The following is a 22,180-nucleotide window of genomic DNA, read 5'->3' as shown; positions in this document are numbered from 1 at the left end:
CATGGCCAGGTCTGGAACGACGCTAACTACCAGACCTGACCCGTCTGGTTAGATACTCCTGGCTACAGGCGAGTGACAGGGGAGCGAAAGGGGGCGGTACTAGCAAGAGGGGGCCATTTTTTTTATATATATAATTAAGGGGGTCTGAATAGCACATGAGAGGCAGAGAGCGCGAGTAGGGCTGGCAAGAAATGTGGCTATTCCGGATCGAATAATTCAGTCATTCGTTAGATTACAGAACCATGCATAGCAGAATCATATCCAGAAAGAGATCCTGAAAGGAGCGAACAGAAATCGAGCGTCTGTCCAGGAGGGGGGTTAGCGCGGGCAGCAATGAGCCCGCGGAAGAAGTACACTATCGGCTCAAATCGAATTTCAAACTGCATGAATTGTCTCAGCCTTTCAAGCCAACATATGCAGAACGCGGGCTACCAACCCATCCATGTTCGAGGCTAAAGCAACTTATGCATTCATTCACTAGCGCTAAAGGTAGCATCCACAGGCCTTTGTTGGCAACCTTTAGGCGGCTTATAATTAATCCTACTTTTATGACTGCTTTGGGTGTAGTTCGCCCCTACCTTAGTCCCATGAGCGATAAGCACCGAGCATTGAAACGCAACGGGAACGACAAGACATGGGAAAGGAAAAGAAGAGAATTGGCAACTTTGAAAAGTGCAAAACGAAAAGACGTAAAATGAAGATTGAAACTACACACATGTGCAGCATAGATGATTAGATTAATGTAAGAAGAATCCGCCAAAGTAAGCATGAATCTAGTAGATAGACAGTCTCCGTACCCTGAACAAACTCCGATCGCACCTTAGGTATTTGAAAGCGAATCAGGCACCATACTCCTTAGGCCCCTGGCCCCTACCTTATCATACAATGATACAAGTCAAATGAGGAAAAATCTAAGAAAAGGAGAAGATCATATCATACACCTCCATTACCAAGGTGACTCAAGGGTTGTTGGTTGTCTTCTCCAGGATCGTCTTCATCATTTCGTTTCCAAGCTTCGAGGCCTCGGCGAAGCGAGGGGCGAAGTACGATGCAATTCGCTCGAAGCGATCGCGGTAGGACTCAAAGTCACCAAAGGAGACGCAGTCAGACCATGCCTAGATGAGTCAGGTTAGTATTATCCCGTGGACTCGAACATGGAGCTTGTCCAAGAAACATTGGTTATAACCTACCCGCGCAGCAAAGGTAAATTCCAGATCATCCGAACGGAAGTTGTGGTCGTCTATCGCAGTGTCCAAAGCTTCGTCGAGGAGCTCAGGGTTGCGGAATAAGTATTCAGTCACGCCTAACCACAGGCGGAACAGCTAATTAAGTTAGAAGGTAGGCCTTTTCGAGGAAATAAAAACTCCACGAGACTAGTCCACTTACCGGCGTCGAACAAATCATGTGATCGTAGGGAACGATGCCAAGCTTGGACCAACAGTCGACAATGGCGAGCAGACTCAAATGGCTGTTCGGGGGAGCCTTCTCGCGGGACTTGTTGGACAAAGAGAACTGATCGAGAACCTCATCCTTTAACAAGAGATCCTGACTGGTCGTGCCCTCCTTGAAAACCGAGGCACCAGCAGCCTTTACTCTCCGCTTGAGTTCCTCTCGGTCTCCACTGATCATAAGCTTGTATAGTTCGGTAACGGATTCAGCATACTGGCGGATTTGTTGCCTGGCGGCGGGGTTGAGGATGGCAAGACCGGCGTAGACGTGCCATTTGTTGGAGTAGATGCGCAAGGTGATGTTGATCTTGACATTCTCAATGCCACCAATCCACCGTGAGTGCTCCCAGGGAAACTGGTCGTTTGCCTGCCATGCAGTTCCCATACTCAGGAAAGCAGCATGGGTAACGGCCTGGGTATCGGCGGTGATACGGTCGTGCATCTCACCAGTGAGATAGACATGCTTCGAGCCGAAGGAGGAGAGGATTTGATCGACGAATTGGAGGCTTTCATCGGAGGCACGGTGTTGGATCAGGACCTAGACGACACACGTTATTCAGTGTTGGGCTGGGCTGGCGTGGAATCGGGCTGGGTGTGGCGTCGTACCAGTGGCTGTCCCTTCGGGTTGACCTTGGGCCCATGCAGCGAATGGCATGATACGATCTCTACATCCTGCGGCAGATGCTTCTCGAACGCTGCAAGTTCCGGGGCCTTGCAGGACGTTTGACCACCAACGATGGCGCCGACCTTGGTTGCTTTTTTGCGACATGTCAGATATACCTGTCATATGTAGAGCCATAGCCTTCAAATAGATCGAGACATACAGGGCCCATACTGTGCCACGACACGGTCGATGACGCCGGCCTCTACACTGTAAAGAATGAAATCGCTAAGTCTGGAAACGAGATGTCCATTCGGGAATATGGTGACTCCTTGCTATATACGAATGAGTTTCTGGGCGATATGGCCCTGGCGGGAGACGTACTTGAGAAGCGAACTCTTGTTGGAGAGATTCATAATTCTCAGGTCTATCACACGCATTGATTCTTGAAGAAACAGATTTATGTTAGTAAAAGGTATATTCATTTCAAATGCCCCGAGAAGACCAGTTACGTCATGACCTATTTGATTCACTGATTAGCATTTGTTCCGAAGAGCAATGGTAAAGCGAAAACAGAATGGTTGAGTTCGAAGTTTTTTCAGACAAGAAAATTAAGGTAGCGAGGGTTTCACATCATCGACAGTCCGGAGATCAACCACCGCCAGAATGGTTAGGCAGTATAGCCCCGGACCATACTCGAGCCAAATGCACTCAAGTCATCATTCGAAAGGGGACTGGGAAAGAAAAAGAGAAGAGTGGAAAGCTTACCTTCTCGTACATCACTGATGCAGATCGACAACGGAAAACAAGGCTGCAATTTACCTCCAGCCGGCGTCACTCAGGCGCTGGGCATACATCTTGCCCATGTCACCCATACCGATGATGCCAATCGAGGCATCCTCTTTGGTGCGTCCCATTCCGGCAATGACTCAGGGCCACGATTCGGGCCGATACTGCGTAGTTCTCGCAACTGATGGCAGAGGATGAGGTTAGTATCAGAGAATTGGTCTTCTTGGACGTCAAGCCCCAGCTTTCCACTGGATTCTTTGAGTTCTGGAAGATCAATGGCAATGCTGAGAACGTGTAAATGATGGGCGACGGAAGAAAATTTAAATAGGCGAGCAAAAGAGCTTCCCTCACCGCCCACGGGCCGACCGCGATTCCGAGGTTCGAAAAGCCTCAGGCAACTCGCTTACTGTTCTCTCCACTCGGCCAATCACAGCCCGCAACTCGCTAGGGCACACACCCACTTTTCTGATCAAAGATCAACCGCCTCGAGTTGATTTCTTCTCTTCCATATTCCATCCACTAACCCCCAAAACACCACAGTCGCAATGGCCCCTACCAAGAAGGCTCCCGCCGCCAAGGAGAACGTCTCCCTCGGCCCCCTCGCCGGTGATGGTATGTTGCACTGATCTTTTAAAAAGAGAATTGAAAAAAAAAAGAAAAAATTTCTTCGTGATCATGAGGCTGACGAGTATGCTCATGGAACAGGCAAGCTCGTTTTCGGCGTTGCTCGCATCTTCGCCTCCTTCAATGATACCTTCGTTCACGTTACCGATCTTTCGTACGTTCCCTGCAATTGCTCCTGAGCCTCTGCGCGCTCAACCGATTCGACGGGATTCAAGAGCCGTAGCGGGGCGTTCAACAGTTCAGTCTGAATTATGTTTGCTGACATCGAATTTCTTCAACAGCGGCCGTGAAACCATCACCCGTGTTACCGGTGGTATGAAGGTCAAGGCTGACCGTGACGAGTCCTCCCCCTACGCCGCCATGTTGGCTGCCCAGGACGTCGCTGCCCGCTGCAAGGAGCTTGGCATCAACGCCCTGCACATCAAGATCCGTGCCACTGGTGGTAACGGCACCAAGACCCCCGGTCCCGGTGCCCAGTCTGCCCTCCGTGCCCTCGCCCGTGCCGGTATGCGCATTGGCCGCATTGAGGACGTCACCCCCACCCCCTCCGACTCTACTCGTCGCAAGGGTGGTCGCCGTGGTCGCCGTCTGTAGACGTGTGCGGGTGTCTCTCTCATGTCCTACTGCGACTCTACTTCGTGGATGGATTGGAGGCTACCGGCAGGGTCTACTACCTGCAACTGTGGATGGAATAAACGCGAGGAACGGCCTTTATCGCCTGGTCTTCAGATATTTCAATGCCCTCAAAAGCTCCTGCTCAGTTTTGTTTTTGTTTTAGGTAGTCTTCTGACGATCAATCAATTACTTGTCTGAGTTAACTTTTTTCGTAAACCCCATTCAAATTTCTATTGTAGCATTTGTAGTTCTACCAATTCGAACAATGTTTTTTTTTGGGCTTTTCAAACTAAATCTGTACAAGAAAATTGTAAATCGAAGACAAGTTATTGAAGTACCTTGGTGAACACTGCAAACTACTCCCTGGAATAGGAAGCTGGTGCGGGGAGCTGTCGCGGGGCCGATGGAAAAAAGTGAGCTGCTTCAACATCGAACCCCAACCCAACAGGTTTGATTCACAGCCCCTGAGGATACTACTAAACTCTTCCTATCAATAATGCAATAGCATCATACAATCCTCAGAAGCTTGCACCTGCCTGCCAAGGGCTCACATCAGCTCCGCGCCGTTCCCGTCGGACGAGTTTTTAAAGTTGACTACCGGAACATTGCTTGCATCACACCGGCTCATCCATAGCCTCCGATATTACACCCATTGAAACAACCAGATACCCAGGATCCTGACAAGGAACGATGGCTTCGTCACTCCAGCCTTCCCCGACCATCCTTCTCCCCGGTCTACCGCCCAAGACCCTGGTTGGAACCGATCTGATCACCTTTACCTCGACGGCCAATTTCCACGGAATCAGAGATCTACCAGAAGGATGGCACTTTCTGTATACCGGTACAACAGAGAGCCTGTCTCTCCGATGTGGCGCATGGTTCTACGTCGGAGACATTAGCAAGGCTGGGGTAGGAGGCAATGACACCGCGCTCGTGGCACGAAACCAAAGACCCGGACCGGAGATCTATATCTGGAAATGGAATAACGACACCGAATCACTTGTGTCACTGAAAAGCGACAGCGATCTAGACCGCCAGGCGGCCATGCGCTACAAGGCGAACCTAGGTGCGGTTTGGCAGAGCGGTGGCTTGTTCCGATACCGAAGCCGCGTGTCGCCGGCCATGTTGTCGAATCCATCCGGATCAACCCAGCATGAGGCACCTCAGTTGGAGGATGATACGGAAGTCGAGGAAAGCGGTCGCAGGGATTGGCATCAACTTACCGACCGGATATCGCCCAGTCTGTTGTCTCGCGTCATTGGGAACCCTGAACTGGATGTCGATGGCCATCCGCGGTGGATGGTGACTTCTGCTGGCACGGCCAACCGTGACGCGGACCATATCCCTGGACTCGATCAACCCACGGAAGCCCAAGATGGAGCTCCCGAGGCTAGTGGAGAACAAGAAAGGGAGTTTGGTTTCCTTCCAGTTGACCTGAAGCGGACCTGGAGAGAGGGAGCTATTGGACGCGAAAGGACCGAAGCTGCTCAAGACCGCTCTTGGGCTCTGGGAGAATTGATCCTTATGCACTCCAGTTCGGTCACTGGCGAGATAACAGTTGATGAACGAACCGGCGAATCACAGCTTCTGGGAGAGCTGCAATTCTCTTTCCTGATGGTTCTGACCATGATGAACTTCTCCTGTCTCCAGCAGTGGAAGCGGCTGCTGGAGCTTATTCTGACCTGCCGCCGAGCGATCGTGGACAGAGAAGAGTTTATGAGTGATGTGGTTCGCCTACTCCTACGGCAGCTAAAGAGATGCGATGATGTTGAAGGCGGTCTTTTTGAGATAGATGGGGATGAAGGTGGAGCCTTCTTACGCAACCTGCTCACAAAGCTTCGACGATCTGTGGATGAGGTTGTTGAGAACGGAGCAGAGTCAATGGTCACAATCGAACTTGACAATCTGGAGGCTTGGGTCAAGGAAGAGTATGATTGGGAGTTGAAGCGCGAGTCTATCGTCAGACGGGGAATGCTCCAGCTGGAGGACGGCGAGGAAGTTGAAATGGAGATGGACGATAATGACGAAGACGAGGAAACGGGCGAATATGCTCCCCTTGTGGTTGATCTGGATGAAGGCACTGCCGTGCCCGAAGAAGAGGTTGAAGATGACAGGGAAGACACACATGACCTCGACGACTTGCGATACTAAGGTCCGGACATCTGGATTTATGCCTTTTACGATTGCCATGTACTTAATAAACGATTCCCCCAATCCACTTAACAGGAAGCCAATATCTAGCATACTACAAGCAAGAGAAGTGCAAACAAAAGAGGCTGTAAAATGTCTAGGCAAATAACAAGCGCAGGCTTGTTTCTATGAGAAGGCGAAGTCTATATACATGATCCCATAAATCATCAAAAATGCAGTCACAACTGCCTATTTCTCCTCATTCTCAACGACGTAAGCCCACTCGTGTTCCTCCTTGCCGAACATGATGGCCTCCAACCAGGACTTGATCTGGGTAGCATAGCCAGCAGGCTCGCCGTTCTTGCCCAAAGTGTTAATATCGGTATCATTGTTGCGAATCATAGCAACGGGGGTAATGAAGTACTGTGAATGATGTTAGGGCACGTCGATGATCAATTGAACAGAGCAAAACTTACAGCAGTACCAGAGACGAAAGACTCGACAATGCGGCCCTCCTGGGCAGCCTTCTCGATCTCCGAGATGGTCAAAGTGCGCTCCACCACCTGCAGAGGCTCCAGACTGCCCACGGCCTGCTTCGACAGACGTTCACGAACCAGCTCCAGAACACTGCGGCGAGTAACACCGGGCAGAATGAGCTGGTTCTCCAGAGGAGCGGTAACAAGCTCCAGACGGCCAGTGTCGGCGTTGTGCCAGATGATGAAGAAGTTGCTAGCACCAGCCTCAGTGACCTGGCGGTCCTCGCCGAACAGCCAAAGGATCTGGTCGAAGCCCAGAGCCTGAGCCTTGCCGTGGGCCTGTAGAGACGGACCATAGTTGGCACCGAGCTTGGCCGAGCCGAAGCCACCGGGCCAGGCACGGACGGAGTCGGGAGTAGAGGCGAAGAGCTTCAGGCCCTTCTTGGGCTCAGTCTCACCCTCCTTCTTCATCTTGGTGAAATCTGGCCAGGGAACGGCAATAATGAAAAGCAGAGCCTCCTTGGGGACCTGGACACCGAGGTGAGGACCGTTACCAATGACAGTAGGGCGAATGTAAAGGAAAGAGCCGGGACGCTCCTTGGGAAGCCAGCCTAGTTTCGGATTAGTAAATTGGGTTTCAATTTTATCAAGCACGGTGAGACATACGGGATCCGTCAACCTGCATCAGCTTAGCAACCAGCTTCTTCACCTCGTCGTACTTGAATCCGGGCAGCGAAGAACGCTGGGAACTGCTGTTAAGACGCTCGCCATTGCAGTCAGGGCGGAACAGGCGCAGCTTCCCGTCGTAGCCTCGGTACACCTTCATGCCCTCGAAGCACTCGGTGGCGTAGTGAAGGACGGACGCAGTAGGCGGGATGCTGAGGTTCTGATAGGGCTTGACCTCGGGAGTCTCCCAGCCGCTGTTAACAGTCCACCTCACAGTGACCATGTGGTCAGTGCAGTAGGAGTGGCTCATCTCCTCAGGAGAGCCAGGAAGAGGAACATCACGCAGATTGGTGGAGCGGGTGATGTTGAAATTGGAGCCATCAAGCTCGGCCACATTAGGAGAGACAGAACCCATCGTGGATGTTTGGGTTAAATATAATCAGGCAAATAGAAGGCGGATTTGGTTATTTGAAAATTAAATTCCTCTTGGTAAACGAAGGGAATGTATGCTATGAGTCACTGTTAACCAAAGATCCGGAATTGGAATTGATAGAATTGTGCCTGATCCATACCTTTTGAGGATTGAAAGTTATCTATAAAGAGAATGCCAAAGAGAATTGAAGAAGAGGCCAAGGTCAGGTTATTATATGATCTCGCGGTTTGCCCCGGGCCACCGTTCTTTATCAGCGTGCCGGTCCCGAAAAAGTTTTTCGCCAAGCGGGATTCTTCTAGGTTTTTTTTTTGCCATCGACCTCGAACCAATGATCGCTATCGGAGAAATGACATCCTTAGCAGATCCACTAATTAGAACCTCTTGCATTTTCTACGAGCTCGATAGCACTTGTTATGATAATAATTGCGCAACCCCATTTGCAGCTGGGAATGCTGTGCGCCCTACGCCCTATTCTTGACAGCGAGGGGTGAAACTCTGATAGTGCCTTATCAGAGGATCCACCTCATTAGAATATCGCCGATGGTAGCCGTGCCTTCAATATAAAGGCCGGCATTGTTGTTCCGCACGCTAAAAATGGCCTTATCAATCTGCGTGGCTTATGTGCGTGTCAGGAATTTGACTGATTTTGTCACATCCCTTGCTAAGGGGCTGAATACAGCGACGATTAATGTAGCAGCTCAACAAGTCACTAGTAGGTCGCCGTTAGATTCTGCAGCAACTGAGTTGCTTACTTGCGAAAACCAGCTATAGCCAGCAGACTAAGTACATGAAGTACATACAATTGAAGATGGGATGCCTGGCTTGTACTAAATTATGGACCAATTAGACCCCGGCCGTCCGTGCAGGGGGAGGGACCTACTAACACTTGGATAAACTAGAAATGCAAGTTTGGCTACACCTGCGCGGCTCTTACCCAGAATCAACAGGATTCTAGTATCTTAGTCGCTTGTCAAGGATATTACTTGTGGTACGCAGATACTCTTAACCGAGTCAGAATGAGATTTGCCCTTTGGGTCATTCGATCCTGGCCATAAGTAGCAAAATGTCTAGGGCAGAAGCTTTAGACAGCTTTGAAAATCATAGGACATGACAGCACATAGAGACCTGAATAGAAAGCGCAGGAATAAGAATGACATGCAAAGTGGGGAGCCAAGGGGGAAGAATCAGCCCCGCAATGTCCAACAAGATATAGGCAGGGAGAAGCTGATGAGGACTAAAGTGATGGGTGGCGATGGCTGCTGCGAGGGGAACTTACAAAGACAGCCTACCTCTGTCTCACTTGCCTTTTCTGTTCTTCCTTAGACGCATTCGATGTGCTATTCACGGTTTACTACGATTTTATGTACTATATTGCTCTGATCTTTCTAGGAGCTTTCAAAGTGAGGATATTTTGCGAGTTTCTGATACGGAGAAGCCAGGCAGCAATGCTATTTATTACCAGCATAGAAATTATAAGCAGTCGGGGTCACGCTAGACTGGGTTTCTTGTAACTTGTTTCTCTCTCGCCTCACCGGAACTGTCCTTCCAGAAAAACCACGACAGCGTGATGGAGCCCTTCAATGCGACCGCCAGCCACAAGCTACTTGCCATACCCGTGGCCTTTGAGAGCCCACCTGCAGTCATGGCGCCCATGAATAGGGCTAGAAAGGCGGCAATCCTCCTGTTTCTCTTCGGATTGGCTGACCACGGTCTGGTGTAGAGATTTGTATCCACCAGTAGATCACATAGAAGAGTGGTGAGTACGACAGTAGGTATCTCATCAAAGGCCAAAAGGCGGGAGGCGACTATCTGGCCTGCAGCCTGGAAAGCGAGAAGTGTGATGGGTATTATCTGATTCCACTGAATCGGGCCTCGCGGGTCTTCTGGCTTAGGACTGACGATCCCAGCTTGAACCACGGAAGCGGCGACAATGAGGGCAGCAGTCTGTAGTCCGAATGAAAGGATGAGAGTCGACCGTCGTAGAGGATTGAGTGCGCGGCCTAGGTGGATGAAGAAGACATTGCTTAACAAGAAGACGCTCAGGGCGATGAGCGACTTTGCCCAAAGAAACGCCGGATATTCTGGCTGACCAGATACACCCAGGGCAATAAAAACAGTGTTTCCTGTTCTCATTTAGCATAGATTGATTTCAAATGAAGACAATGGCAACATACCTGTCTGCATACTCGAAAAGCTGCCCCATGCATTGAAAGACAAGCCATCGACTAGGCCGCTGACGAACCCACAAACGATAAGGATTACATCTGCACGTCTAGGATCCAGCTTCGCGAAGAAATAAAGTGACATCTGAGACAGCAAGGATGGGTTCTCCGTAAGGGTATCCGCGGTCCCATCAAATGATACATCGGTATAGTGTTGCGCAGAGCGAGGGGCCATTGGCACTGTGTGTCCCGGGCGGGTTTGATGAGCTGCTCCATAGTGTGTATCTACCGGGTCCCTTATCCTGCCATCGGGGCTGGTCTCTGTTGTTGCTGAAGACAGTGATCGCCTGGGACTGTGCATTTTGGATAGAGTGTGATAGACAATGAACTAAATGGGCCTGCATAAGATCAGGAGGAATGGTCTTCGGCTCGGCTTATAGAGCTGACTTCGGGTAGCAATGACAAGAGGTGGACCGCGTAAAATGACGACAACAAGGATCACCCTGCAGTTACTTTTCATCGCCGTCTTGGTGTCTTGGGACTCCACTGGTGTTCCGTGGTATCCACATTGCTGATATGATGCCTCTAATGAATAAGCAGGAAGTGGCACTTGCCAGAGAGGATGAGAACAGGATATCTAAAAAGCCGCTTTTCTTTCTGAATCTAGACCTTTCGCCAGGCTGCAGATAGGACTGTGATCCATGTGGCCGTCAGGTCGGGCTCCCCTAAGCACAGTCACATCAATGAGCCTTCAATCTAGCCTCATAAATGGGCATGAAAGGACAACGTCTCTAAACCCTTGGCGGCCTTGGCGGGCGTCCGAAAATGGGTGTATTGATTTATCGACAGCAGCTGAGAGGCTGGCGGCACCTATTCTACGGTCTCATCGCTCTAATCTTGGCGGCGAGGACTGAAGGCTATGGCCGCCAGTGTAGATCTGTGGATGTGCCAAGTGCAGCGCCTCATCGAAGCTCGCAAAAGACTCTCATTTGCCAACATGGTGGAGCTATGTCCGGATCGGGATGATCGACGGAGGTGACAAGGTCCTTATCATGGGTTTGGCGGGAGATTTCATGCCAAGGTCATCCCACCGAGTGGGAGACTCCATGCCAAGCGTATTCCGCCAAGCCCACTGAGTGGAAGCCTACTGTAGATACCGGTCAAGTGCCGAAGCGGGACCCCCACGGGGATGGCTGTCTTGTGGAGACCATTCCTGCTTGCTGCACAGTCAGACATGATATGTCACCCTTTGCCCGTCCTAATTCCAATGAAAGGTGCAGACACGAGAAGGTGGCTTCATTGGCGTGGTTATAGACGTAGATAAGGTGGGAGGATTATGAGTCTTGTGAGAACCGGGAGGGAAAGAATGTTCCCGTCTCCTGCGTACTTCGTAATGTAGGGAATGACACGGGGAAGATTCAGACCCACAAGATCGACACCATCGCCAAACTAAGGCAGCTGACACAGCCATCCACTCGCACTTGAACGAGAACGATTCGCATGGTGTTTCATTGTGATTCCTACGGCTCTTATTGGCCCGGAATATTCACCCAAAGTGGCTGAGTCTTCGTACTTGTAGACGGAGGAACTTGGGCCTTGGCAGACTCAAGCAACTCTTCTAGGTTCCCCCTGGCACCGGTCATCTGATTACACCCCTTAATTAGTCAAGTTGATTGCCTGAACTACTAGCTCAGCATGGCATCTTTATTTCAAAGAGATGAGCATGTCTAGCTTTCTCTATATCTACTTTGTAAAGCTCTAGTGACCACCATCAATGTGGGTATTCGGAAAATATCCATATGCAGCCAGAGTGAGGGGATTTTGCAAATTCATTAGACACTTCTCTCGTTTCTTTTTCTCTTTTCATCTTCTTTGCCCTTCCATACCGACAAAACTCGTTCTTGCACTTTTGAAGTTCACCCACTTCAGCTAGCCATCAGCTTATCGTCACCTACAGCTGTTAATATGGACCAAGTCAGAGCTTGGTTACCTGCCGAAGCGATTCAACTCGACAGAATGCCAATGGTAGATTGAGCCTCATCGTGAGAGATCTTCCGTCTGCTCTCTCTCCTCAGTCCGTTGAGAACAGCCCGCTAACCGGAGCCGGCATTTTCTGAGCCCCAAATACAGCGACTTGATCATGATTTGCGGAAATACACGATTCCAAGGCCATCGGGCGATTTTCTGCCTCCAGTTTAACTATTTTCATATCGGCGTGTACGGGATATTTCAAGGTATCTGACTTCAAAAGTGGAGTTTAAAGTATGCTGAAGCTGACGAAAGACGACTTTAGTAGTCAAATGGAGTGATGAAGCTCAACGGCAAGGATGCATTTCTGCTCAAGAAGATGCTCGAGTTCCTCTTTGCCGGGAACTACAGTAACACGGTTGGTATGAATTAGTCATAAGCCAGAGCAGCTGACCCCAGGAATTCTGGGGAGCTGCCCGTCAAATGCACAATGACGCTCGAGGGTATCAGTGACACCCTTGAAGCCTCAGAATGGACTGAGAAACACCCAGCATACTTCCAAGCAGATTCATGCCGAAGCAATTACTTCATGATCAATGCTCTCAGGGCATTGGTAGCATTACATCAAAAATCCAACCACAGGCCCATTCACCCACTCGCAGTTCGAGGAATTGGCGGAGGAGCTTTATTCAGGGCGAGCCAGATATCTACAACCCCAAGAGCTCATAATGGAGAGCCTTGGGAACTGGCCTGTCTTCAAGCGATGCCCCTGGAGAGAGACTTTGCGCCTTGTACCCGACCTCGTGTTCGACGAATGCCAAGCATCCATGGAGAGCCGATATGCGGTGGGACTTGAATTGTTGCTTCGTGGCAGAGATTAGTCGAACAAATTTTGATCCGCGTTGAGCCTGGAAGCTGGCAGATACTTCAGCCTAGGAATCAAATGGAGAAAGCCCGCCTGGACAGAGATCCGTTCCTGATGAAGAAGACACTCGAGTTCCTCTATACTGATGTCTACAATGTCACCTTTCAAATCTCAGGCAATGATTCTGAGCAGCCGTGTACCAAGCGCCGAAAGGTCCTTAATGGCATGGGATCTTCCAATGCTTCGGAGTGGGCGGCACATAAGGCACTCTTCCACACCCGCATGTATGCCGAAGGGGACTACTTTATGATTGATACTCTCAAGCGACTGGCAAGGAAAAGTTTCTTCCCGCTAATCTGTCATCGGCTAGATTCCAAAGATGCCCAAAGTCTCGTCGAGATTTATTCCAAAAGGGCGAACTATCAAGAGCTCAAAAAACACTGATCTGCCATTTTGCGGATTAATCTTGGGGCTCGCCCGACGCCTTTTGGACAGAGACCATGAAGTCGCTGCCAGATTTCACGTTCGACTTGGCTCAGGGGTCTATGAGACTATCAGAGAGGGATGACTGAATATGGAGATATGTGTACAAGTGATGAATTAGTGCTATGGGAGAAGTAGGCTATCTAGGCTACAAACAGAGACGATCAGGGATATTTAGTACCAACTGACAGATAAGGGACTATGTGGCCAGTAGTGAGTGAGAGGGATATAGGTCCTCAGGGTACGGCAGTTGATGCTTGCCATCACTCAAAATAATCCTGGAAGGGCAAATAAATGGGCGGATCCGTGGTTACGTGCTGGCAGCAGAGTTGCAAGGTCCAGTGAATCAAGCACAAGGAAGGTGGTGATGCAAAATACGAGGCTCATGAGTAGCTCGAGCTACAGCAGGTATTGAGCCAGAAGGAACCATGAGAAAGATGGAAAATCAAAGATATGCAGCAGAAGCTACACAGTCAAGCAGCCGCAGTAGACCATGTCCTAGGAGCAGGGCTTCCAAGTATACGTTCGCCCTAAGACTAAATTTCCCCAAAGATTGAAGGCACTAGGGGCAATGCGACCATGCGCTTGCGAATCATCACATTTACAACGGCAAAGGCGGATGATCGAGATTAGTCCGGCAGGAGGTCAATCTATCGTCGTTGAGATTAAGTATTTCACTAAGCCCCCGGGGCGCTACCTTGTGGTCAGAGCGCGTTGACCGCGAGATGGATTGGAAACAGTCGGGTGCAGTGGACGGGGAGGATCAGCAATCAACATTCAATGACAGTACCGACAATGGTTCGATAGAAAAGAAAAGACACACAAGATACTAAGATACTAAGATACTAAGATACTAAGATACTAAGATACTAAGATACTAAGATACTAAGATACTAAGACACAAAGACACAAGAGGGGAAAGGCCGACTCAGGGCTCGCCGGATCGTAAGGCTTCAGCATGGGGTACGCTACATAGTGGACGGCTGATGCGGCTGATACGGCTGATACGGCTGATACGGCTGATACGGCTGGCTAATGAGGTGACGTGGACGCGGCACGGCTTGTTTCTCCGGGCCAGTCAGGGGGCTGGGGTGACATCAGCCTCGCTTTCGGTTAGTCCAGCAACATGGATGTAGATTGTGATCTGCAATTTTTCTTTGTCTGCGAGTCCAGGATCTTTTGCATTTTTTGCCTCCGCTCGACCAAATTCCCACTTCGCAGAGAATCGGGGTTCATCATCTGCGCGAAGTGTACCACGCATGTCAGCTCACGTTCACATTGGGCGATCACTCAAGGTCTTAACGAGAATTAGGAATTGTCAGGTCGGGTCCTCGGAACGCTACGGCTGTCAGATATCCCGTCAGCGGCGCTCCGCCATGCACAGTAATACTGAGGATTACTGTAAAAGAAATGGGAGCCTCGCTAGGCTGAAAGTGGCAAGAGTCTTGGCAAAGGGTCCTTGTGGGAGCAAAGACCTGACAGGCGCACATGGAAGTGAGATTGCATGAGATAATAGTCACACGGCAGTAGGCATCGAGAAAAGAGAAATACCCATGTCGATGACGAAGCACAAACATATATAATCAGCCTTGAAGACTGAGAATTTTTGCACAGGCACAAGATACTGTACACGTCCTGCGCCGCATCGCGAAGTATCAAAATGGGGATATATGCCAAGACTTGAATTGTGCCGCAAGAACGCATCCGATTGGTCGGAAGTGGACCAGCCACTTGACTGCTACGAACGAGCAATGATGGAGACTATAGCGCTGCAGATCGCGGTTGCTTTCCCCGACACATTGGCCACGCACATAGTCCTGTGTAGTGGACCCGACTGTCAGGTGAGCGGAACGATACCGGAATTTCCAGTTCTCGTGGTTTCATCAACCGGGGATCTGGAATTCCTTTGGACATTTTTTCTGCCCCGCCACCCGGCCTGGGAACGCTGTTGATTGAATGGAACGAAAATGAGCGCGAGCTTGCCACCTAGCTACATACCCAAACCGGAAAGTTGACTGTTGTAAGCGCGGGAAACCGAGGTCCGTCATAGGCTGATCCATGGATCCCAAGTGCTTGTACAGTATGCTACACATCTCTATATAAGAATGGTTTGGGGCCATATCCACTCAATTCCAGGTACCAGTGGTATCGTGCGTGCACAGTCCTAGTGCGCATGACTGTCTGGTTCGGGAGAAATCTGCGGATCCCGTAGAGAGCTTCGTAGCGAACCAGTCTCGGTCGAGCCTTTTGCCGGAGGCAAACACACATACAGATCAAAGACGGTGGTTGAGCCAATAAAGGGTCCTGTGGCGGGTATAGCTCCCAATTGTTTTAGTTCGGCCGTGCTTTAATGGACTAGAATCTTTGCTCGTGCTCTTGGATGAGTCGCGGATCGTCGGTCGCGGCCTTCCGAGCGGAAATGACATCGATGCCCTTTTCAAATATCTCTCCGGGTGTGAGTGCCATGATACCGCCGTCCATTCCCTCTCCAGGCCCATCAAGCCCTTGTTTTGGACCGGTATTTCGGGTATTTCCACCTATAGCAATGACGTCCCAGCGGCTGCTGCCCGATACCCTCCATCTTGCACTGGCTGACCAGGGTTCTGACCAGCCTCGCCTCCATGACTGCCGTTCCCCTTGCCTGCCCCGTCCCATGCCGCCAACAGCGCCTAGCCTGGCAAACTGCTGAATCCATTCTTCTGCAATAACCCGCAACTTTCAACCGGGCCACCTGGCTACCCTGGCTGTGTCACAATCACCTGGCCCCCTCCCCCCCCCCTCCCCCTGCAGATGGTGACAGACACTTCCCCCCTCAATTGAGTCGAATTTTCAGCACCTGTAGGTCAACTTTGGCCACCGCGATCAATCTCGATTTCACGACTACCGTCCCCGTCCCCGGCCTCGTCCCACTCCCGAACACATTGCGCAGCAAACGAAAGCCCGACGACCCGCGCTTTTACGACATGTGCCTTTCTGCTCTCGATCAACGAGTCCGGTGAGATTGCGGATATTTCCATTCGATGGTGTATGTGTGATATAGAACCATAGGCGGAGTGTGGTCCGATGCTGTCACCGGTCAGCTTGTTTTTCTCGCTCTTTGCAACACAGCAGAGGATGAACACAAGCTGACTGCGTATTTCTCTCAGGCCACATCAACATAACCGGGACTCTATGGCGGAGGATTCTCAGGAAACCGGAAACGTTCCGGCGGGACACATGTCTCTCCTTCACGAGACTGACCAGTCAGCGGATGAGAAGATGAGCCATCACGACGACTCCAAGCAGTTGCCTGCACTGGCCCCCGGGCCACCTCGTAGGTTCGCGCCGCAGCCCTCCCCGGCGGTCCTTCGGCCCAAAAAAAATTCCACCGCGTGTTTAGCATGCAAAGTTGCAAAGAGGAAGGTAAGTTGCCTGTCACCATCGCTTGTTGGACGTAATCCGGCACCCGACGAGTCATAGTTATCACCTAGAAGAACTCGGCTGACGTGGCTATTTTGCACCATCCAGTGTTCAGGGACCTGCCCTTGCAAGGCGTGCCTGGCTGCCGGCTTAGAAGCTGACTGCCGTTTCGACCCCACTCGAGATTTGCGGCGCAAAGTGGCTGTCAAGCGAACGATCAAGGAGCTCAGCGATTACAAAGACTTGCTGGAAACATTGTTAGCCAGTATTCGGTCGGATCCCCAAGAAAAACTTTACGAACTCATCGAATTGATTCGAAACAATGGTTCGTTGAGGGATATCGCCCGTTCCGTGGGAAATCCCGTCACGAAATTCACGGATTCGGAGACTTTGTCAAGGGCGAGTTTGGCAACTCTGTCAGAGTTTGAAGATATCAAACCCCGCCGACGATCAGAACCCGATCTAATCCCGACCTCACCAGAAGAAGAATACCCCAGGGAGTCACCTCGGGCAAAATTTCATCCTTATGCACGTGTAGCCTTGGAAACTCTCTGCGATATTCCACTGTTCAAGGTACCGGCCAGACCATGGACAGAAGTGACGGATGACAGCGATTTTGTGTCGCACCTTGTCTCGCTGTATTTCACGTGGGACCACCCGTGCGCACAGTATCTTGACCAGAAGATATTCATCGATCATATGAAACGGGGAGACACCAGTTCTCAGTTCTGCACACCATTACTGGTTAACAGTCTCTTATCGATGGCATGCGTATGCAACTCAGGATTTCCCCAGCCCCTATATCCATTTTGACACAAAGACAGGTTTACTCCGATAGCCCAGATGCATTCTTCAATCTTGAAGATACATTTTCGCGTGGACAACATTTTCTTCAAGAAGCAGAAAGATTGTGGACTGCCCAGAGAGGCCGCCAGACGTTGCCTAATATCCAGGCTTTGCTTATGATGTGCAGTGTGTATGTGATCCATTGTGTATTGGGCTTGTTGAATATGATGCTGATTCAATTTTGCAGACTTTTATCGCAAGGCGAGATTCAACAGGGTTGGTTCCTACTTCGACAGGCCGCTCAAATGGGACAGGATATGGGGCTGCTGATGCTGCCGAGGACTGTAAACCCGTTCAAGGAATATATAGGGTTTGCGATGCCATCAGCATCTGAGCTGTCCGATGATGAAGTCAAGCGTAAAGACGGCGATGAGGGGTCAATTTTGCATCAGATGGAACATATTCGAACAATTACGGCCTGGGGTATCTTCAACTTGAACTCGTAAGCGTCTCTCTCGCTTCGTGACAGACCAATGCTCACATATGGGTCAGACAAATGTCAATGAAATTGCGCAGGGTCACAAGCTTGCCGCCCCCAATATCCAAGGTGTCCATGGGAGGCGACGCCGACTTTGAGTGGACTCCGTACCCACGTTTGAACAAGATCACTTATGCACCAAAGCTGGCGCGCTTGCCCCAACTCAGACAAGGAATGGCTGAGCTTACGGACATTTTGGCTCATATTCAAGAGCTTCTGCATGATCAGAGTTTGGCCTCAAGCATTCAAGCCTTGTCTGCGATGGCAGAAGCTCCATATGAACGTTTGCGACAGTGGCTGGCAAATTGGCCTGATCCTTTACAGATCGAAAAAGAACCCACTCCACAAGTTCTCATCCTTCGGTAAGAAGACTCTCCTTGGCTATGTGGCTTCATAGTGCTTGTTTGGTTTGTCGTGCTAACCAGGTCCAAAGCATCAAGTGCCACCAGGCTATTATGAACCTTCTGGAGATGATGATCCAGCGGGACTCTCAAGGCTCCATGACCCAAAAGTTGCAACAGGAATGGTGTCAACAGGTAGCAGAAATGGCCCAATGTTTCCGTATTCACCGCCAGGCATATGGTCTCAAGTACATCCCCAGCCAGGTGGTCGACGCGGTCCAGTCCTCCCTCCGCATCCTCGTACACCAGCTAGAGATCGAAGAAGTGAGACATGCATTTGTCGAGTTCTGTCGTTTTGGGATGGCCATGAGTCGCACGTTCACACCAACTGCTGACGCGATTTACGCGATCCAGTCACTGGCGCAGCGGGGGTTGTGATGCTACCACCAGAAGCCATTGCAATTCTTGAGGGGTTCGACTTTCGCGGAGGACAGGAAGCCTAAGAGGCCGTGTGTATTCTGAAAGGGGGGCATTCGGACCGATTTCTGCGTGCAGATAGAGCGGTCGGAAGTGGATGGACGATGTCTAACGCTGTTGTGTCTTCATCCTCACCATCCTAGACTGAAGGTGAACATCATAGATATGGCATCGATTTTGTGTAAAGGGCGTTGGAAACAGTCGACGTGTGAGTTTCTGGCTCGTTTGGCTGGTCGTCGAAGTTGTTGAAAGTGAGGCAGACATCGGTCCTAGCAAAGTGAGTCCCCAGGCACTGCAGGCAGAGGTTCGCGGAGACAACCTTGAGATTGTTGGTCAGAAAATACCTTCGCAGTACCACGCTATGGTGGTCTAGAATGGAAAGACCAAGATAGATGGTGTTATGAAGACATCGAAACATTCAAAGGGTTGAAATGGGCCGAGTGCCCCAGAGTGTGCGCGCTACTGCCATTGTTCAGGCCCCATCAGGCGGGCGGCAGCCGGATTTATTATCCGATAACTTCAAACCAAAAGATTTGCTCTCCGTTCCCTATCAAACTCTTCCAATCTTCCGGGACTCGGGGAAATCCGATGGACTGTCGCTTAAATAGAACGTCCATGCCCCAGCGAGCGAGCCATGTGTGCTGTTCTTATAAGTCCCTGGCTGTCTCTACATAGTGCCGAGATCTGATCGGCAACACGAATTCCTCAAGGAGTCATTACCTGGCAATACATGAGTCTATGATACGACTCATTGACTTGAACTTTGAACTCCTTGTTCACATTCTTTAATTTACGAAGTGTTTGAATGTAGACCACGCCCCCGGCCTTTTTACAGGCCCGCGCCTGTATAGTAGAGCATTACAAAAGACTGCCTTTATCTAGACTTGTTTTCAGTCATAATCTGTTCACGGAAATGCTCGCCCATCTCTCCTATAATCAGTTAGAGACACCAGTGCTGGAGTAGCCTGGGTTACAATTGTTCCTTCAAATATTGAACTAACCCGATGTACTGGGCACCTTGAGGTATGAATGAAAGGCTTTACTGAGTCTAATGTTCCTTATTCCTATACCCTGTTTATTGTATTGTATTCAAAGCTGTTTCCCAAGCTTGTGTAGGTCCATGGTCGTCGTAGTTGAACTCGAGAGGCGAGGTGCCGTCGCTGCCAGCATATCCAGGCACCATACTTGCACAGTGTGCACATGCTGAGTCAGCATCCACTTTATGTGCAGATAAGATAAGCACAACACCCAAGCGAAAACCCTCAAAATTCGACTTCTTTGGCTAAATCCCACACGGCGACGACGGACGTGCACCCCCACCAACCCTCCACCCGCCCTTTGCCGTCTTCCCGGCTCCTCGACCGAAAAAATCACCAATCCACCCAATCTCCTCCCTTTTCACACTCACCCACAATGTCCTACGACGACCGCGCCAATGCGCGCCCCAACCTGAACGATGAGTCCGACGTTGAGGAGGAGGCTATGGCCAATGACTACCGTGAGCAGGTCAACTTTGACGACAGCATGAGCGAGCTTGACCGGACAACATCCCTTGGTGGCTCTCAGGCCCAGGACCTCCAGGCACAGCTGACCGCTGCTGCTACCCCGCTGGAATACCAGGCGACTCTGGAGACCAAGTTCGCCAGCTACGACAACTACTGCAGTCTTTTCCACTATATCCTGAACTCGGAAGGCCCCGTCGATATTGAGATTCCCTCGGTAGGTCATCCGTTTCGTCCATTGATTAGCTCCGGACACAGAAAGAAAAGGCTGGGCTTGGCACATTCGTGAAATTGGCCAGCCCGGTGGCGTGAGAGAGAACAACAGGACTAACGGTTGGACTTTTTTTAGTACTACTGGGCTTGGGATGTCATTGACGAGTTCATTTACCAATTCGAATCATTCTGCCGCTACCGCAACCGTGTGGCTCGCACCGGATCCAACGAGGAGGAGGCCGCGCTTCTCCGCGAGAACCCCAACACTTGGGGCTGCTACTCTGTGCTTAACGTTCTGTACTCGCTCATCCAGCGATCGCAGATCAATGAGCAGCTCGCTGCCATCAAACGTGGCGAGGACGGCGCCGCCTTCGCCGGGGAGTACGGTTCTCGCCCGCTGTACAAGATGCTGGGATACTTCTCCATCATCGGCCTGCTGCGCGTGCACTGCCTGCTCGGTGACTTCAGCTTGGCCCTGAAGACCCTTGATGACATTGAGCTGAACAAGAAGGCCATGTTCGCCCGCGTCATGGCCGCCCACTTCACCACCTACTACTACGTGGGCTTCTCCTACATGATGATGCGCCGCTACGGCGATGCCATCCGCATGTTCAGCCACATTCTGGTCTACGTTTCCCGGACGAAGAACTTCCAGAAGGGCGGCAACAGCTACGACACTATTGCCAAGAAGAACGACCAGATGTACGCCCTGATCGCCATCTGTGTCGCTCTCCACCCCACCCGTCTGGACGACACCATTCACTCCGCCGTCCGCGAGAAGTACGGTGAGCAGTTCCTGCGCATGCAGCAGGGTGGCCCGGAGGCCCTCCCCGTCTTCGAGGAGCTTTTCCGCTCCTCCTGCCCCAAGTTCATCTCCCCCACTCCTCCCGACTTCGAGAACCCGGCCTCCAACGTCGACCCCATCGACCACCACACCGCCATCTTCATGGATGAGGTCAAGAACACCCTTTTCAACCCCACCATCCGCTCTTACCTCAAGCTTTACACCACCATGGACCTCAAGAAGCTTGCCGGCTTCCTCGAGGTTGAGCCCGAGAAGCTCCGCAGCTGGTTGCTCGTTAACAAGCAGCGTAGCCGCCAGATTCGTTGGGTCGAGGGTGCTCTGCTCGAGGGCGAGCCTACTATTGCCAACGATCTCGACTACGCTCTGGAGAACGATCTGATCCACGTAAGCGAGACCAAGGCCGGTCGCCGTCTGGTGGACTGGTACCTCCGCAACCTTGCTCGAGTCTACTAAGTGCAGGCGCATGAAATGGTTCGATATTTATGAAAATATCAACCATGGCATGTTCTGCGGGTGTTTGGAGAAGGAAAAAAAAGTTGAAGGATGGACTCTGCATGCAAGAAAGAAACGGACATGACTCGAGATGAATTATTCTTTCATTTTTCTTATCCCGCTCCCCTTGTGTTTCTCATTTCCATATTGTCTCCCCCAATTGCTGGTTTCTATACGCTTTTTTTTTGTTTATTTTTGTTCATTTTTTCCTATCCGTGTTTTGTTCCCGCTTGGATTTCCATTCGGATTCAAAATCGAGTCGGGCTATCGCGATATCTCTGGAGGGCGTACGATTCACATTTGCCCCGGTCTGTTGTTCTGCTTCTTTCGAGCAGGTGATTTACTCCATGTGGAGTGTGTTGGTGTG

General features: G+C 50.8%; 9 protein-coding genes across 9 annotated transcripts; 5 read left to right on the top strand and 4 right to left on the bottom strand.

Moving 5' to 3' along the window:
• Positions 1–959: 959 nt before the first annotated feature.
• Positions 960–2,966, bottom strand: N7443_004953 (prephenate dehydrogenase (NADP(+)); the record flags this gene model as incomplete). Its single annotated transcript, XM_056885009.1, has 7 exons — positions 960–1,115; positions 1,191–1,322; positions 1,387–1,986; positions 2,055–2,203; positions 2,273–2,384; positions 2,434–2,494; positions 2,872–2,966. 7 exons carry the CDS (start codon positions 2,964–2,966, stop codon positions 960–962), a joined length of 1,305 nt encoding a protein of 434 aa, XP_056743287.1.
• A 417-nt stretch (positions 2,967–3,383) lies between these two features.
• N7443_004952 (40S ribosomal protein uS11) lies at positions 3,384–4,056 on the top strand (the record flags this gene model as incomplete). The annotated part of the gene is made up of 3 exons (XM_056885008.1): positions 3,384–3,450; positions 3,544–3,616; positions 3,744–4,056. 3 exons carry the CDS (start codon positions 3,384–3,386, stop codon positions 4,054–4,056), a joined length of 453 nt encoding a protein of 150 aa, XP_056743286.1.
• A 711-nt stretch (positions 4,057–4,767) lies between these two features.
• On the top strand, positions 4,768–6,228 carry N7443_004951 (AAR2 splicing factor family protein; the record flags this gene model as incomplete). Its single annotated transcript, XM_056885007.1, has 1 exon — positions 4,768–6,228. One exon carries the CDS (start codon positions 4,768–4,770, stop codon positions 6,226–6,228), a length of 1,461 nt encoding a protein of 486 aa, XP_056743285.1.
• A 228-nt stretch (positions 6,229–6,456) lies between these two features.
• On the bottom strand, positions 6,457–7,764 carry N7443_004950 (branched-chain amino acid aminotransferase, cytosolic; the record flags this gene model as incomplete). The annotated part of the gene is made up of 3 exons (XM_056885006.1): positions 6,457–6,630; positions 6,684–7,294; positions 7,350–7,764. 3 exons carry the CDS (start codon positions 7,762–7,764, stop codon positions 6,457–6,459), a joined length of 1,200 nt encoding a protein of 399 aa, XP_056743284.1.
• A 1,509-nt stretch (positions 7,765–9,273) lies between these two features.
• On the bottom strand, positions 9,274–10,305 carry N7443_004949 (YoaK family protein; the record flags this gene model as incomplete). Its single annotated transcript, XM_056885005.1, has 2 exons — positions 9,274–9,905; positions 9,957–10,305. 2 exons carry the CDS (start codon positions 10,303–10,305, stop codon positions 9,274–9,276), a joined length of 981 nt encoding a protein of 326 aa, XP_056743283.1.
• Positions 10,306–12,855: 2,550 nt separating this feature from the next.
• On the top strand, positions 12,856–13,221 carry N7443_004948 (uncharacterized protein; the record flags this gene model as incomplete). Its single annotated transcript, XM_056885004.1, has 1 exon — positions 12,856–13,221. One exon carries the CDS (start codon positions 12,856–12,858, stop codon positions 13,219–13,221), a length of 366 nt encoding a protein of 121 aa, XP_056743282.1.
• Positions 13,222–15,615: 2,394 nt separating this feature from the next.
• N7443_004947 (uncharacterized protein) lies at positions 15,616–15,883 on the bottom strand (the record flags this gene model as incomplete). Its single annotated transcript, XM_056885003.1, is given in 2 exon segments — positions 15,616–15,797; positions 15,811–15,883. The coding sequence occupies 2 exon segments, from the start codon at positions 15,881–15,883 to the stop codon at positions 15,616–15,618; spliced, it is 255 nt and encodes an 84-aa protein (XP_056743281.1).
• A 548-nt stretch (positions 15,884–16,431) lies between these two features.
• On the top strand, positions 16,432–18,762 carry N7443_004946 (putative C6 transcription factor; the record flags this gene model as incomplete). The annotated part of the gene is made up of 5 exons (XM_056885002.1): positions 16,432–16,662; positions 16,720–17,430; positions 17,484–17,947; positions 17,998–18,345; positions 18,417–18,762. The coding sequence occupies 5 exons, from the start codon at positions 16,432–16,434 to the stop codon at positions 18,760–18,762; spliced, it is 2,100 nt and encodes a 699-aa protein (XP_056743280.1).
• A 1,452-nt stretch (positions 18,763–20,214) lies between these two features.
• On the top strand, positions 20,215–21,774 carry N7443_004945 (putative eukaryotic translation initiation factor 3 subunit EifCl; the record flags this gene model as incomplete). The annotated part of the gene is made up of 2 exons (XM_056885001.1): positions 20,215–20,520; positions 20,653–21,774. The coding sequence occupies 2 exons, from the start codon at positions 20,215–20,217 to the stop codon at positions 21,772–21,774; spliced, it is 1,428 nt and encodes a 475-aa protein (XP_056743279.1).
• Between the last annotated feature and the right edge of the window lie 406 nt (positions 21,775–22,180).

The sequence above is a fragment of the Penicillium atrosanguineum genome, assembly GCF_028827265.1.
Source record: "Penicillium atrosanguineum strain IBT 20685 chromosome Unknown utg000003l_segment0_segment0, whole genome shotgun sequence".
NCBI lineage: Eukaryota > Fungi > Ascomycota > Eurotiomycetes > Eurotiales > Aspergillaceae > Penicillium > Penicillium atrosanguineum.
The sequence above is the reverse complement of the archived record's forward strand: the minus strand, read 5'-3'. Positions and strand labels throughout refer to the sequence as shown.